This window comes from Caenorhabditis elegans, chromosome V, assembly GCF_000002985.6.
Source record: "Caenorhabditis elegans chromosome V".
Classification (NCBI taxonomy): Eukaryota; Metazoa; Nematoda; class Chromadorea; order Rhabditida; family Rhabditidae; genus Caenorhabditis; species Caenorhabditis elegans.
This window is the reverse complement of record NC_003283.11, coordinates 1,609,564-1,624,837: the sequence shown is the minus strand read 5'-3', so window position 1 is coordinate 1,624,837 and position 15,274 is coordinate 1,609,564. Positions and strand designations below refer to the sequence as shown.

At 33.6% G+C, this 15,274-nt stretch overlaps 5 protein-coding genes across 19 annotated transcripts; 4 read left to right on the top strand and 1 right to left on the bottom strand.

The window, feature by feature from the left end:
* Positions 1 to 397: 397 nt before the first annotated feature.
* On the top strand, positions 398 to 2,574 carry nhr-110 (the record flags this gene model as incomplete). Of its 2 annotated transcripts, none has more annotated exons than NM_001392479.1 (7): positions 398 to 576; positions 768 to 901; positions 968 to 1,044; positions 1,102 to 1,530; positions 1,581 to 1,675; positions 1,721 to 1,836; positions 1,950 to 2,574. In NM_001392479.1, the coding sequence occupies 6 exons, from the start codon at positions 889 to 891 to the stop codon at positions 2,198 to 2,200; spliced, it is 981 nt and encodes a 326-aa protein (NP_001379883.1). The 2 variants fall into 2 exon arrangements, with proteins under 2 accessions (NP_001379883.1, NP_001041195.1); NM_001047730.4 differs by having other exon boundaries at positions 405 to 580; positions 771 to 901; positions 1,950 to 2,200.
* A 743-nt stretch (positions 2,575 to 3,317) lies between these two features.
* Positions 3,318 to 5,423, top strand: nhr-117 (Nuclear Hormone Receptor family). Of its 3 annotated transcripts, NM_001307790.4 has the most exons (8): positions 3,318 to 3,496; positions 3,546 to 3,685; positions 3,732 to 3,829; positions 4,145 to 4,270; positions 4,353 to 4,784; positions 4,836 to 4,930; positions 4,979 to 5,094; positions 5,136 to 5,421. In NM_001307790.4, exons 1-8 carry the CDS (start codon positions 3,321 to 3,323, stop codon positions 5,384 to 5,386), a joined length of 1,434 nt encoding a protein of 477 aa, NP_001294719.1. In that variant the 5' UTR covers positions 3,318 to 3,320; the 3' UTR covers positions 5,387 to 5,421. The 3 variants fall into 3 exon arrangements, 2 of the variants coding, with proteins under 2 accessions (NP_001294719.1, NP_001294718.1); NM_001307789.5 differs by lacking the exon at positions 4,145 to 4,270 and having other exon boundaries at positions 5,136 to 5,423; NR_132511.1 differs by having other exon boundaries at positions 3,321 to 3,496; positions 3,732 to 4,784; positions 5,136 to 5,386.
* Positions 5,424 to 6,765: 1,342 nt separating this feature from the next.
* nhr-179 (NR LBD domain-containing protein) lies at positions 6,766 to 9,115 on the top strand (the record flags this gene model as incomplete). Of its 11 annotated transcripts, none has more annotated exons than NM_001269071.2 (7): positions 6,766 to 7,062; positions 7,116 to 7,252; positions 7,298 to 7,389; positions 7,988 to 8,443; positions 8,510 to 8,604; positions 8,649 to 8,764; positions 8,816 to 9,075. In NM_001269071.2, the coding sequence occupies 7 exons, from the start codon at positions 6,896 to 6,898 to the stop codon at positions 9,073 to 9,075; spliced, it is 1,323 nt and encodes a 440-aa protein (NP_001256000.1). The 11 variants fall into 11 exon arrangements, 4 of the variants coding, with proteins under 4 accessions (NP_001256000.1, NP_001300074.1, NP_001380186.1 ...); NM_001313145.5 differs by having other exon boundaries at positions 6,829 to 7,062; positions 8,009 to 8,443; positions 8,816 to 9,102; NR_132504.1 differs by having other exon boundaries at positions 6,896 to 7,062; positions 8,362 to 8,443.
* Positions 9,116 to 10,011: 896 nt separating this feature from the next.
* Positions 10,012 to 12,035, top strand: srbc-41 (Serpentine Receptor, class BC (Class B-like); the record flags this gene model as incomplete). Its single annotated transcript, NM_071055.2, has 4 exons — positions 10,012 to 10,171; positions 10,226 to 10,380; positions 11,403 to 11,708; positions 11,766 to 12,035. 4 exons carry the CDS (start codon positions 10,012 to 10,014, stop codon positions 12,033 to 12,035), a joined length of 891 nt encoding a protein of 296 aa, NP_503456.2.
* A 44-nt stretch (positions 12,036 to 12,079) lies between these two features.
* Positions 12,080 to 14,575, bottom strand: nhr-177 (NR LBD domain-containing protein; the record flags this gene model as incomplete). 2 transcript variants are annotated; one of them, NM_071054.2, is made up of 7 exons in its annotated part: positions 12,080 to 12,412; positions 12,579 to 12,694; positions 12,737 to 12,831; positions 12,888 to 13,313; positions 14,000 to 14,064; positions 14,114 to 14,250; positions 14,303 to 14,575. In NM_071054.2, the coding sequence occupies 7 exons, from the start codon at positions 14,476 to 14,478 to the stop codon at positions 12,162 to 12,164; spliced, it is 1,266 nt and encodes a 421-aa protein (NP_503455.1). The 2 variants fall into 2 exon arrangements, with proteins under 2 accessions (NP_503455.1, NP_001300077.1); NM_001313148.3 differs by lacking the exon at positions 14,303 to 14,575 and having other exon boundaries at positions 12,162 to 12,412; positions 14,114 to 14,126.
* Between the last annotated feature and the right edge of the window lie 699 nt (positions 14,576 to 15,274).

The following is a 15,274-nucleotide window of genomic DNA, read 5'->3' as shown; positions in this document are numbered from 1 at the left end:
TAAAAAAAAACTGAAATAAATATATTTACTCACTGAATCTATGGATTTTGAAATTAGACAATCAGTTGAACATTTTGTTAAACTCGAAAGTTCAACTTTTTGTGTCAATTCAAACACTGTGAGCAAATAAAAATTCGTTATCATTTTTTTCAAAGTCTGAGTTTCACATAATAATTGATTTTTTTTCGATTTCCGATTTCTTCCTATTGAATATACATAAGCGCATGACTATTTTGACATGTGAATTGTGAATATTAGAATACTTCAAAAACAAATAATTTCTCAGACAAAAATTTGAATTTTCATGTTCAAATATATCACTTTTTAAATTCTCATTGATACGCCTAGCTCAAAGCAAAATAGTCAACGTAACAATTTGTTAGATACTCTTATATTCAGTTAAAATGGATGACTCAACTGTATTTTGCTCATCTTTACAAACTGACCCGGTCTCAGCTTCTGAGCTTGGTGCTATAAAGTGTCAAGTGTGCTTCCTACCCGGCCATGGCATCCATTTTGGTGCATACACCTGTAGAGCATGCGCTGCATTTTTCAGGATTGTGAGCATTTCTAAGAGCAAGTTTTTTGTGTGTTAAAATTGAAAACTGCCAGCTTCTGGGTTGTATTTTTCATGAAATTATGAAAAGTAGCAAACTTCTATCGTATAAATTTTTTAGTTTTTTTTTTGCTATTTTTTGCTCATTTTTAGCTTAACAACAAAACTAAAAAATCTTAAACCTTTACTTTCACCTTAAAATGTATTCCAGGAGGTGTCACTTTTCACCACGACCAACCCACAAATGTCGAAATAATAGTAATTGCAAACCGAAAATAGATGGACGCTGGTTTTGCAAAACGTGCCGGCTAACTAGATGTTTGAGCATTGGAATGTCCCCCGAGAGTAAGTCCTTTTTTTTGAGTTTTCTTAGCCTGTAAAACAATATTCTAAATTTGTTTTTTCTTGCAGATATTCAATATGATCGGGACAAGTTCGAATCTATACTTAAAAGTTCAAAAAATAATCGTCATCTTCAGATTCCGAACGTAAGAATTTTTGGAATTTTGAAAACATTAAATTATCAAATTTTTATCTTAATTCAGACAGTGGAATCGCAACTTTGTATTAGTCCTCTTGTTTCGTTTTCCAATAGACGCGAAAAAAGTTCAAAATGCATCGATATTTCTCAAATTGTCAAGAAAGCTGTAGCTAAACTACTGAACCCTGCAATGATCAGAAATATTGACTCGACAAGTAACTTGGAGCAACTGACATCGGGGTTTAAAAATCTCCAATCAGGTCAAAAAGAGAACATACCTAAAATTGATCACATCACCTTGGCACATCAAACACAACATTTTAATAGCAGCATGTGTAGCGCTGCAGTATGGTTGGGTTACTCAGATAGGTTTAAAACTTATAGTGACATGCAAAAAATCAAAGTTCTCCAAGCAATATGGTGTATTTGGGGACGTCTTGAAGGCATAGTGATGACAGCAAAAATGAGGATTATAGGAAAATGTGAGAAAGAGGTAGCTTCAATTGAAAGATCTGAAAAGTCAAAACCTTTTCATTTTTTCAGCAATTTTTTTTGACATCTGATACACTTATTGTCTACGATAATTTCTCATCTGATCTAGATTATTGTTCTACATACCCATTCGAAGAAATGAAATAGTGAGTTTCGGTTGGGCATATTCTGAATTTAGGTCGTGTTTTCAGCTTTTTCATTCCCCGTGAAATGTTCCACGAGGATGTTATATCCGAGTTGGTAAAGGTACAGCCAGATGATGTTGAGACCACTTATTTGATGTCTGTTGTATGCCTTCAGTTAACAGGTAAAAATTTTATTTTTCCAAGACACACCAAAAAATAAGCGTGAGTTTTTTAAGGAGAATTTCAAGTTTTCATGAAAAACAGTTCCTTGCAATTAAAAGAAATATTTTTGAAGGCAAACGATATGGCGGCTTAATTCAAGAAGAAATGGAACAATTTCAAGACATTTTGTCAAACGACCTACATGAATATTACATCAATAACAAGATGCCAAAATACCTATTGCGAATCAAACAGCTGATGCGAGTGAAGGAAATGTTTTTGAGAAATTTGAACATTCGAATGGAAAAGTACAAGATTGCAGGGGTCTTCAATGTTTTCAACCGTCCAATTTCTAACTTAGAGTTTTTCACCGTTCCTATCTAATATATTTTATTTTTATTGCAATACATGTCTGTTAATACAAAAGTATGAAAAATTAGTGGAATTATCATTTTGGCATCTTATTTTCGAATTTCTAAATCGAATCGAATTGTGATAAGAGTAGTTTCCATACAACTATAATTTCCCAACCAAATTTTTTTTAACTGAAAGTTTAATGATCACAAAATTACTTTTTTGACTTCTTCTTAAGATCTATCAAAATGTTTCTTATCTATGGTTCAATGAAGCAGTATGAATTCATATGATATCATAACGACAAAAATTTTTTGACTATGATCAAAAAAATCAGTTCAGCTCAAACCCAGTTTTTTTTTGGTGTAGATAAATTCTATTTGGTTTTATTTTGCCAATAATATATGTCCTTTCACTAGAGACACATTTATATCTGTATAAATCTGCCGATTAAAAAAAGGATAGTATGCAGAATTTGCTTCTTTTCAGCTTTTTGCAAAAATGTTTAAAAACATAAACGTATTATTTTTATTGAAAAATCAATTCCAAAAATGTATACCTTTTCGAAAAAAATGTATTGGTAGTACAAGATTACAGTTCTTCCATTTGACCAAAGTTCAAAATGTAAGTGCAGACCAAACTTTTTGTCAGCCGACTTTACATGCACTCTTTGATAACATTCCGCTTTTTAGCTCATAAAGTTCCTCATCTTCTTTAATTTGGAGTGAACTCTGTTAATTCCCTAGATTTTCCTTGTCTATATATTGATTGACAATTTGACAAATTCGATGCAATTTTCGAGAGTTTAAGACTAACATATGTACCCTAGTTTGATTATTGCATTCTATGTTTTCTGATACCTTATCAAATAGTTTTCTGAGTTTATTCGGTTCTCTACGTAACTAATTGTAATCTTCTGATTGAAAAAAATCATTTTGTTGCCAAGTAACCTATTTCGCAATAAATCTCGTAAATATTCTGTTGAGTCATGTGTTAACTAAAACTTTTTCGTTGTTCACTCTATTTCTCTCACTTGAATATAATATTCTCCGCATTGCTTGTTCTTGGCAAACAATTCTTTGTATCTCACTTTCCTTTTTCCCTCACCTCAGTTTTAAAATTTTGTTTAAAGCACATTTCTTTACAGAAAATGCAAAATTCTATCGATTTCTGTTCTGCCTCATCGTCGACAAGTTCCAATTATTCTTCACCGCCGGCTGTATTAGACATCGATCAAGTTCTCGAAAAATGCCAAATTTGCTACCAACCTGGTCATGGCTATCATTTTGGAGCGTTTATTTGTCGTGCATGTGCTGCGTTTTTTCGGTTGGTTAATCCATCCTTTAAAAAATATTGATTGAACTAATTTCATTAGACGATGCCATTTTTCATTGGCACTCGATCAGAGAAAATGCCGACTGTTGTCAGGATCTTGTCAGCCGAATAAAAATGGGAGATGGTTCTGTAAGAAGTGTCGTTTTGACAAATGTTTGGAACTGGGAATGACCACTACAAGTATGTTTCGGATTGTATATTTTCAGTCATAAATTAATAATTTCAGATATTCAATATGATCGAGATGCATTCAAATCGTCGGCTTCTTTTTTGAAAAATAAATCAGTAGCGAAAAGAGTCGCCGATCGAGTTTCTGTTCCAATGGTGAGATCTTGAACATTTAAAAAAGTTGTTTGAATATTCAATTACACATAGTTTTCATCGCATGAAAACGCAGCAAAAGTATCAATATAAAAATCTTCCATGCAGACGTAAAATAGGCATACAAAGTCTGCGCGGAGCCCGCTTTTAGCACTCGGACGGAAACATTGTATCACGTATCCATGTTCGAGTGAGAAAAATCGCCACATCTTACGCGCAAAAAGCACCTGCGTCTCTTTTTCTCGCACGCTGTCTAACGTCTATTCAAAACGCCTATGGCGAGAGAGCGTGTGGAGAAGAGAGACGCAGACGTTTCAGCAGTTCTCATCAAACCAACGACACGTAATATACAATGTTAAAAACGTTTTTCAAACACCACCAACTGCACTCGGAAAAGCAGGGCGAACGCTAGACGAAACCGATCAGAGGATTTTGTGCCAGAATGTAAAACACGCAATTTCATATTACACATATAAATTTCACAAACTTTTCCAATAACAATTAAAAACACCTAAACAAATTTCAGACGGTCGAATCAGCGCTTGGCATAAATCCTATCATGATTTTTACATATGCCGACGAAAATAAACAATTCCCATTTATTGATATATCACAACTTGTGGACAAGGCATTGTCATCAATCCTCACGCCAATATCAGTCCGAAAAATTAAAAAGATGAGCAACTTAGAGCAGCTGACTCAAGGATTAGACGAGTTTCAGTGGACTCAAAAAGAAAGTGTTTCGCAAATCGTCCGTCTATCTGCAAACGATCACTTGAATGATTTTCAAACATACATGTGTGCAGCGGCAAAATGGCTGTCATATTCGGATAGAATTCGAAATTTGGATGATGAATTGAAAATACAAATTTTGCAATGTATTTGGTTCAACTGGGGACGGTTAGAACGAATCGCAACGACGGCAAAAATGAGGAATAAACGGAAGTGTGGGAAAAAGGTTTGTTAATCGAAATGCTTTTAAGTTTCTGCAAACACAATTGAGTTTCAGCAGTTTGTATTTTCGAATAATATACTACTTGACTACGATGAAATGTCTTCTGATTTGAGCTTCTGGTCAAATTATACATTCGAGGAAATGAAATAGTGAGATTTCTTGACGCAAGTTAGAAAATAACAGGGAAAAAATTTCAGCTTTTTTATACCGACTGAAATGTTTTACGATGAGGTGATTTGTGAAATGGAAGAAGTACAACCTGACAATATGGAAACTACTTTCATTATAAGCCTTATGTGCTTCCATCTAACAGGTATCTGGTTTCGCAAAAAATTTCACTCTGAAAATTTCCAGGAAAACAATTTGGTGGGCAAGTTCAAGAAGAAATGGATCAACTGCAAGATCTCTTATCGGATGAACTTCACGAGTATTATCTAAAGAAAAATATGACGATGTACTCTTTGCGACTCAAGCAGTTGATGAAAATCAAGGAAAAGTTCCTCAAGCTTCGATATAAACGCTGTGAAAAATATAAGATTGCAGGAATATTTGAGGCGTTTCATACGAACTTGTCAAATCCCGAGTTTTTCATGATTCCTGCTTAAAGAGAGCTTTTTAAAATAATAAATTGATAATATTTTCTTCTACTCGAAAAGCCAATACAATTTTTTTTCTGAAACAATCCAGGTGTGCGGCAAATTTGCTGAACTTGCCGTATGCTAAATTTGCCGAAGAGAGACTACTTGAGTAATTTCAAATAGTTTCACAATGAATATTTATTACTGAATACTAGATTTTTTAGATAACATTTTCAACGATTTTAATTCTCTACTTAATACTTTTTTCTACTTAATGAACATTTTTAACAAATTTAACTGTACATTTTTACTCAATACGTTATAAAATTATGCGCGGGAATGTACAAAGTCATTTTCTGAAATTAAATCTATCTATCTATAAAGGAGTGTAGTTTATTCCCCATTTTTTGCAAGATCTATAAATAAATATTTCTTGGAGAGGTATTATAGTTTTCTAGCATACAACTATAGATGAAAAAAAAGAATGCAAAACAAATAGATTTATGAAAAATAATTATGTACTTTTTTTTGAAAAGGCTTTGTAAATTGAATGAAGTACGTCGAATCATGTGTGAGATTAAGGAGTTACAAGACACAAAAATAGAATAATATAAATATTAAAAAATTCACAATTCATATGTTTTTAATACAACAAGCAGGCAGGTTCTTTTGGGTCTTTCAAAGGTAAATCCATTGACAAAAAACTTCTGCTCAATTAAACAGATCATGTTTATTACATATAATCATCAGTTTTCTAGTTTTTTCGAATAAGTATGTTTTTGTACTATCGGACGTCTCATCGGTAAGATGTCCGTGGTCGATAAGGCACCGATTTAGGGTTAGTGTGAAGAACGTTACATTTCCAACGTCAATAAATATTTGTGCGTGACCAAAGTTGATCTCAGTGGTCTTACATTGGCCCTTAACCCAATATTAAGGTACTTTTCATTCAACTATCTCTGCCCACTTTTTTCAATTTGCTTATGATTTTATGAAAAATCTATGATTTGTATAGTTTAAAAATTTCCTGAACTCTGCAGGAACGCAGGAATTTTTCCTATGAATCAGCCTGACTACCGCCTATTTATCTGTTTTTGTTCAATTAGATTCTGAAATTCACAGTCCTAACAAATGTGAACAAATCGAAAACTTTGAAGATTTGAAAATAGCAGACCCTCCCCGGTAACGTGATTTGAAAAGCGCCCGACATTTTCTGGGTTCCGCTAATTTTTTTTCAGAATTATCAGAAGTCTTTAGGAACGGCGTACGTTTCGTACATTTTAAGCCTATATAAAAGACGCTCTCTACAGGATAACTATTCCGTTTAAAACTCGGCCTCCAAAGGTTGATTGATCAGCAGCATTTTGGTTCTTCTTCGACCTCTCACACTGTTCCGTTGAGCATTATTTAACCGCCCGTTACTATCTTTTCTCTCAATCTCTATGTCTCTTATCTATGCAAAGACGCGCTGGGCAAATAACGTGTCCTTTTGGATTTGTAAAATTCATTTTTACCTAAGTTCTCTGACCCTCCATAATGGATAGGACATGTTCACCATCGTCCTCATCACAAAATAACTCACTGCCAAGCTTGGTTGAGTTAGGAATATCTTTAATTCACGAAAAATGCCGTGTTTGTGACCAACCAGGACATGGGTTTCACTTTGGAGCATTCACATGTCGGGCGTGCTCGGCGTTTTTCCGGTTAGTTTTTTTTTGGAATTCTTGTAGTTTTTCATCATTAGTTTCTCTTACAGACGTGCGCATTTTTCTCTGGTTACTGAAAGAAAGTGTCGATTGTCAAACGGACGGTGTGTACCAACTAAGGGCGGACGATGGTTTTGCAAAAAATGTCGATTAGCAAAATGCTCGGAGGCGGGGATGAACAGTAGGAGTAAGTTGAGATAATTTTTTGGAAGGTATAAAGTTCAAAATTCAGACATACAATACGACCGTGATGCTAATAAAACGTCACTTTTGAGCTCTACAAATGTGAATCGAAACATGAAAAATAAAAATGCTATTCCAAATGTGAGTAATCTGATATATTTTTAGAAATTTTAAATGTAAACTTTTAATTATGGTGCATTTTTGAATAACTGAAACCTCTAAATATCGCAAAACTTGCAACAATTTTTTTGAATTTTAAACTTCAGAATAACATTTTTTTTTCAAAAAGTTAGACATTGAATTTCCTGCCAATATATGTTTTGAAAAGCTATATTTTTGATCCCCGCGATTTTTTTTTGGAATAAAAACTATAAATTTCATACCAAAATTTTTAGAGGGCAATGAATTGTGAATATCCCTAAAATTTGTGAGAACATCTTTTTTTACTTTTGCAAAATTTTTTCTAAACATTTAATTATGTTCGAATTAATTTTCTAATTTTCTGTAACTTGTAATTTCCTTAAGTTTTGGAATAGTTGAATTTTCTGCCATAAACTTGACTTTTTTTTTAAGTTTCGAGTTTCGCTGCAAACATTTATAGCATTTTTGTGTTTTGATTTTCATCGCATTTTTGTTTAAATTGATGCTTTAATTTTGCAAATTTTTTTTCTTGAAATAACATTTGCAAAACTACACAAAAATTTTACTTTAATGACAATTCAAATTTATTCGCTTCAAGAAATTTGCGCTAATATATCAGACTGTAGAATCACTTCTTGGCATCAGTAATTTAATTATTCTACTTGAAAATCGAAGTGAACCAAATGCATGTCCAGTTGTCGATATATCCCTATTGGTTGACAAAGCTACCAACTACATTCTGAATCCAGTTTTAATAAGAAAAGATGGCGATATGTCAAACTTGGAGCAATTATCACTTGGATTACAAGACATTCAATCGTCGCAAAAAGAAAATGTTCTGGAAAAAAAGTTCATTACAATCGCTGACCATATGAAGCAATTTGAAAAAGCTATGTGTGCAACAGCAAAATGGTTGGCGTGCTCCAAAAAAATACAGAGCTTTGATGATGACGTCAAAATTAAAATTTTGAGAACTGTCTGGTTTAATTGGGGACGCTTGGAGCATATGACAGCAACAGCTAAAATGAGGATTCGGGGAAGCTGTGGGAAAGAAGTGAGTTTTTTTGTTCGAAAAATCACTTTTTTTGGGATTTTACCATCACTAGAATATCTGTTTCAGCAATTAATGTTCTCCTCTGACACAAAACTGAACTTTGGCAATGTGCACATTGATCTAAGCTGCTTTTCTAAATATTCATTCGAACAAATGCGCTAGTGAGTTGTTCAGCTTTAAAAATTTAAAAAATTCAAAAGTTCAGCTTTTTCTCTCCAAATGAAGTATACTACGATGAAGCCATTTCTAAAATGGTGGAGATGCAACCCAGTGATATTGAATTAACTTATCTCATATGTGCGATTTGTTTTCATATTACAGGTGAGATATATTTTTTTTAAAATTATTTATTTTAAATCTAAAATATTCTAGGCAAACACTTCGGAGGTGATATTGAAGAAGAAATGGGCCATTTACAAGATGTTTTGGCCAGTGATCTCCACGATTATTATTGCAAAAATAATTTTCCCATGTATCTTTTGCGACTGAAACAGTTGCTAAAAATCAAGGACACTTTTGTGAAGCTCAGGAATATTCGGCTCGAGAAGTATGAAATTGGCGGAGTCTTTAAAGTCATCAATATGGAGTTTTCTCAATGTACGCACCAAGAATACTTTCATGTTCCCTGTTGAGAATGATCTCTATTTTTTAAAAATAAAATATGTTTTTCTGAAACTAACTTTTTACGATTTTATATAATAGGCAGATATAGGTCCCTGTTCACAAATCAGAGGGGCGCAAGTAAACGACTTTCCTGGCCATTTTGTGACAGAACAGCAAGTTGTAAAATGTAGAAAAGGTATAGTGAGTGGCTAAACTCGGAAATTGTCGACCGCCGTAATAATCTACTATACCACGTGGATTCAGAAAGTCCTATTTCGCTTTGATCTTCAAAAAATGCGGGGAAGAAACTCAGACATCTCATCTGATTTTGTATGGTTAAGAGCGTGCTGACGTCACAATTTTTCTGGAAAATTATTCCCGCATTTTTGGTAGATCAACCCGCGATGAGACAGCCTGAAACCAATATATACGTACCAAAAAATATCACAAGGACTCTGTCCCCGTGGTGTGAATAGGTTCCTTTGTATGAGTGACTTTTTTAAGGCCCAGACAATATATGCAGTCACGAGCTCGCTGGTGGCCTAAATTAAAATTCCGGGGACTAGAAAACTCGGTTTGCCAATTCAAAAAATGGCCTAACGAAAGCACGGACAAGGAAAATTCATCGGCCGTGTAGTGCTCTTGGAGTTTTTCGTTCTCAATTTTGTTTTATAATATACTATACTTCAAGTTCTGAAAAGCTCTGATCCGATTGATCTAACACTACAAACTCACACGATCATTGTGAGTATATTCTCAAAACCTACAAATCACTATACTAAAAACTCTAGGCGATCTTACAAACATTCCCGAAGTTCTCACATGCTGGCTCATTCTGACTGTCATAAGTCTGAAGTTCTTTATTCTTTGGGTTTTCCCCTCCCCAACTAATGAGACAAGCTCTCACGCCTGGTGCGTAAAGTCTGTGAGATGCACAAAAAATACTTTCAGTGTACCCTCTCTCCATGAACACCTCAGCGTTTGTTATTACATTTATTGGCACTGTTGCCTCGATTGTGGTAATCCTTGGAAATATATTCTTAATATTTAGCACAAGAAAAAGAAGAAAGGAAATTGTTTTGTTTTATTTTCGATTTCACATTGATGTTTTGTTCGGATTGTCTTGTAAGTTTGCTGCTTTTTTATTTTACAAATTTGTACTCAACAAATTTTTTAAAGACTTCTTATACTCGTTCTTCATCCTGGGCTTCACAATATATGGTTCTTCATTTTTCATTTCAAATTCTGACCTTTTTTGGTTAGGCCTACCGTTTTCAAATATAAGCGCTGCAAGAACCTTTATAGTTCTCATAATTGTCATGGATAGACTTTTGGTGAGCTGAAATTGTTGTCACGTTTGTGTTGAAAATAACTAAGTACTTGTAGTCTTCTTTTCATAACTTGCGCTTTTTGCATAAATTCTGGAAAAAATACTGAAATATCTGACTATGAGAATCAGATATCTCTAAAGTAAATATAGATGATATTCTGATCTATAAGTTCTAAAAATACTAAAAAGCTTTCTCATTAGCTGTTCTTCTAGCTTAACAAGGGCTAATGAGAATACAACTTTCGTGGAAAGCAAAACACGAACTTTCTACTTTCATTTTTTTTCAATAACTTTGCAAACAAAAAAATTATTCAAATGAACTTAACACTCACCTCTTAATACTCAAACATTGAAAAATTCTGATCCAAAAAATCAAGAGGAAATGAAGTCTAACCAAGCCTAAAATTTATCGAATCTTTGATATTTTCGTATTTTACTATTATGAACCAAAAACTTAAAGGGGGAGTAGAGTTTGTGGGAGTTTTGCTTAAATATACTAAAACTGGTCCAAAACCACCGAAAGTCATGAGACTTCACAAAAAAATTTCCAAAAATTTTTTTATGGTAGGTCAAAATTTCGAAAAAAAAGAGCCAAATTTTGCTAAAATCTGAAATTTCGCACACTTTTCTATGTCACAGCTGCTGGATTTTAGTTTTTCTGAAATTATCACCCTCTAATACTTATTTTGGTAATTTATCTCGTGGAAATTCGCTGATCCAATTTTGATAATTTTTGGATGCCTATCGGCTCAAAAGTTGTCTGAATCAACAAATTTCCGCGAGATAAATTACCAAAATAAGGATTAAAGAATGATAATTTCAGAAAAACTAAAATCCAGCAGCTGTGCCAAGAAATTTCAGATTTTAGCAAAATGTGGCTCTTTTTTTTTCGAAATTGTGGCCTACCATAAAAAATTTTTGGAAATTTTTTGTGAAGTCTCATTATGAAATTCGTTGTTTTTGGACCAGTTTTAGTCTATTTAAGCAAAATACCCACCAACTCTACTCCCCCTTTAACCATTACAGGCAACTTACCTACCTATTAAATATCACGTGGCTCGACCTCGAATTTCAAACCTACTATTCTACATTCCTCCATTTATATTTCTCATTGTCGAGGACTTTGTTATTTTCATAATTTGTGGAAAAAATTTAAAACATATCCCAGACAGTTGTACAACGTTCCCATGCACCTTGAATACTTGTGCATATAATTGGTGGACCACTTATAAGTCTGTTATATTTCCTGTGATCATATTCTTCACAATAATTCTTTGCATTAAGCTAATGCTTTTTTCAAAAACTCTGCAAAACTCTGGAGTTACGAAAAGAGTAAGGTCTTAGAATTAAAATAATGATATCAATTCAACAAGTTTGGAAACATTTCAGGCCAATCGACTAGCTCTTCTCGACGCTTTTTTGATTTTCTTCTTCGACTTTGTTCCATCGTTTGTGGCTCACGAGTTTCCCAATTCTCCGTTGATAGCCTACACGACTACAGGACCAGTTACTGCAATGCTGAAGCAAGTCGGAAGAGCAATTGAATCAATTATTGTCATTGAAATTTTAGTTAGAAGACAATCAAAAATTGAGGATAGTCGACGATCTAAAAGATCTACTCAGCCTATACCTCATATTGCCACTATTTCGAAACCTTGAAATTTAACATAAGTCTGAAAGTAAATCTACTATGATGTAGGTTCAAAACATATTTGACTGATGTTTTCCTTGTATAAAAAATGTTGCACACAATAATAGTACTACAACTTCACATCGAAAATACAGTTAAGATAACACCTCAAAAAACTCCGGGTTTGAAATTCGTGGGTTGAATGAGTTGAAAAATCCGCCAATTTCATATTTATCCATTCGAGCACTTCTCAGCTTCAGAAAATTCTCTTTGATTCTCATTAACTGTTTTAGCCTCCGAAGGTACATGGAGTTTTTGTTTTTCAGGTAATACTCGTGAAGGTCGTTTGATAAAACGTCTTGTAAGTGGTCCATCTTTTCTTGGATTTCGCCACCGAATCGTTTGCCTGAAAATAAAAAAAATTTCAACAGTCATTCGTCATTTCGTTTGGGCTTTTAAAAGCCACAAGTTACAACATAATTTCTGTTAAGAAATGATATCCAAACACCGGAAAATGAATTTGCTACGCGCTTAACTTTAAACTAATTTTTTTGAACTTTTAAAAAATTCACCAGTCAAGTGAAAGCAAATACTGCAAATGATAAATGTCGTCTCCACGTCATTTGGCTTCACTTCCATCATTTCCAATACGGCATCTTCGTAGAACAGCTCTCTAGGAACATAGAAACTAAAAATTTAAATGATATTCATATAAAAATATCCAACTTACTATTGCATTTCTTCAAACGGGAGAGTTGTCCAGCAGCTAGCATCAAAAGACATTTCATCCAAATTCAGTGCAAACATTGGGGAGAACACAAAATGCTAAAATAAAAACCTGGATACATATAAACAGAAAGCATTTAAAATTCAGTAACTACCTTTTCTTCGCATTTTTTCTCTAATCTCAATTTTGCCGTAGTGGCAATCCGTTCGAGACGTCCCCAAGTGTACCAGATTGCTTGCAGTATTCTAATTTTTAACGAGTCTTGATAGTTCCTGATTCGTTCGGAACACATCATCCATTTTGCAGCTCCAAACATGGATCTTTCCATATCTTGTGTGACATCACTCACAGATAGATGTACAACCTCTGCTAAATTGTCTTTTTGTGACCACTGAAGCTCGATGAGCCCATGAGTCAGTTGCTCCAAGTTGCTCATTTTTTTAGTTTTTTTGGTGAAAATTGGATTTAAAAGCATGCGAGTTGCCTTATTAACCAGTTGTGATAGATCCACATATGGAAGGACTTGAGAGGTTTTATTGATTAATATGAGTGAGGTGGCATCACGTTTTGGCTCGGTGATCTAGAAATTATTAGATTTTGGAAAAGAAAAATTACTTTGATACTGTGTTTAGTAACGGAAAAGACAAATTTTTTCATAAAAAATTTTGCTGGAAGTTCTAATTTTCTCAAACAAATTTTAGCGGGAAACTCCAGTTTTGTTCTTAAAAATTGTTGAAAAATCTGCTTGTCTCAGTCAAATTCTAGCGGGAAATTCAAATTTTATTAAAAAAAAATTATCCTGGAAATTCACAATTTTTCAAACAAATTTTAGCAGGAAACTCCAATTTTTTTTTCATTTTTCTAGTGAAAAACTCAAATTCCGTTTCTATTATTTATTGTTGGAAATTCAAATTCTAGCGGGAAACACAAATTTCATTTCCTGAAATTTGCTGGAAATTCAAAAGTTTTCAAAGAAAATTTAGCTGGAAACTCAAATTTTATTTTAAAAACACTTCCTGGATATTCAAGTTCTAGCAAGAAACTCAAATTTTGTTGCAAAAAAAATTTCAGGAAGTTCAACATTTTTCAAAAAAAATTAGCGGGAACTCAAATTTTTTTTTCAAAAACAGTTGCTGGAAATTCAAAATTTTTCAAGCAAATTCTAGCGGGAAACTCACACTTTGTCACTAAAAATTTCTGGAAATTCGAAATTTAGTACTAAAATTCAGTGGTTCGAACAGTTCAAGGTTTCAACCAAAAACTTACGTTTTCAGCACTGTCTTTTATTTTTTTCACCGATGATTTATAGGCGTCTCTGTCATATTGGATATCTGAAATATTTTTTTAGTATATTTTTTCCGGAAATTTCAGTCAGCCCACTTGAAGGAGTCATCCCCAATCGAAAGCACCTTTCCAATCGGCAAGTTTTACAAAACCATTTTCCATTTTTATTCGGTCCACATTTTCCTTTGGATAGCCGACATCTACGACGGTTTTCTTTTAGGAAGTGGCAACGTCTAAAATATAAATTTATTTTTTTAATATCAATATAGTATTTTAATTTCAAACCGGAAAAAAGCAGCACAAGCTCTGCAAGAGAACACTCCAAAATGGTAGCCGTGGCCTTTTTCAAAGCAAATTCGGCAGTCCTTCCTTGGAGGAGGCGGCTCTGATGATGACAAGGAAATATTTGAAAAATGATTTGATGTTGATGGACGCGGACATATATTAATCAAATTTTTCATGTTTTTGACAAGAAAAGGTAATGAAAAGAGAGAAAGAAGCCAATGATGACGAAAAATCAGATAAGAGGTAGTTACTGCCAGCGTCGTTGGAGTGAATACACAAAAAAGGAGAAATAGAGAGACATGCAGACAAATGCTGTGGCGGAATGACATACAATGTAAGGTTCGTATTAAATAGTTCAAGTGTACGTTTGCAATTGTCGCCCAAGATCAACAATATGAATTTTGAAAGTTTTCATTTTACCAAAATCTTGAAAAAGATTAAAGAAAGGTGCAGGGAAATTATCAAATAATCCATGTATGTATTTAAAAAAAATGCACGGAGGTGGCAAGTGACATTTTCCAGCAAATCGGCAAATTGCCGGAATTGAAACTTCCGGCAAATCGACAACTCGGTAAATTGCCGGAATATAAAATTTCGGCAAATCGGCAAATCGGAAAGTTGTCGGAATTACAATTTTGCGGCAAAACGATTTGCCTATATTGCCGGAAAACGGCAATTGCAGTGAATTTTCGGCAAATTGTGGTTTTGCACTTTTTTTTTTGAGAATTTGAAAATTTCAATTTTAATCGGCAAAATTGTATGCATCCTATGAATGTCATACATCTATTTTAAAAATAAGCAAATTCTGTAAAAATGTCTAGATAAAACTGGAAAAATTTCAAAAAAGCACAGTTTTAAGTGTTTCCGTCTTATAAAAATCCTTCTAAAAACTTCCAACAAATTGATGTTCGGCAAACCGGCAAATTGTCAAAATTGAAAATTCCGGCAAAAAAATTACCCGAACGGCAATTG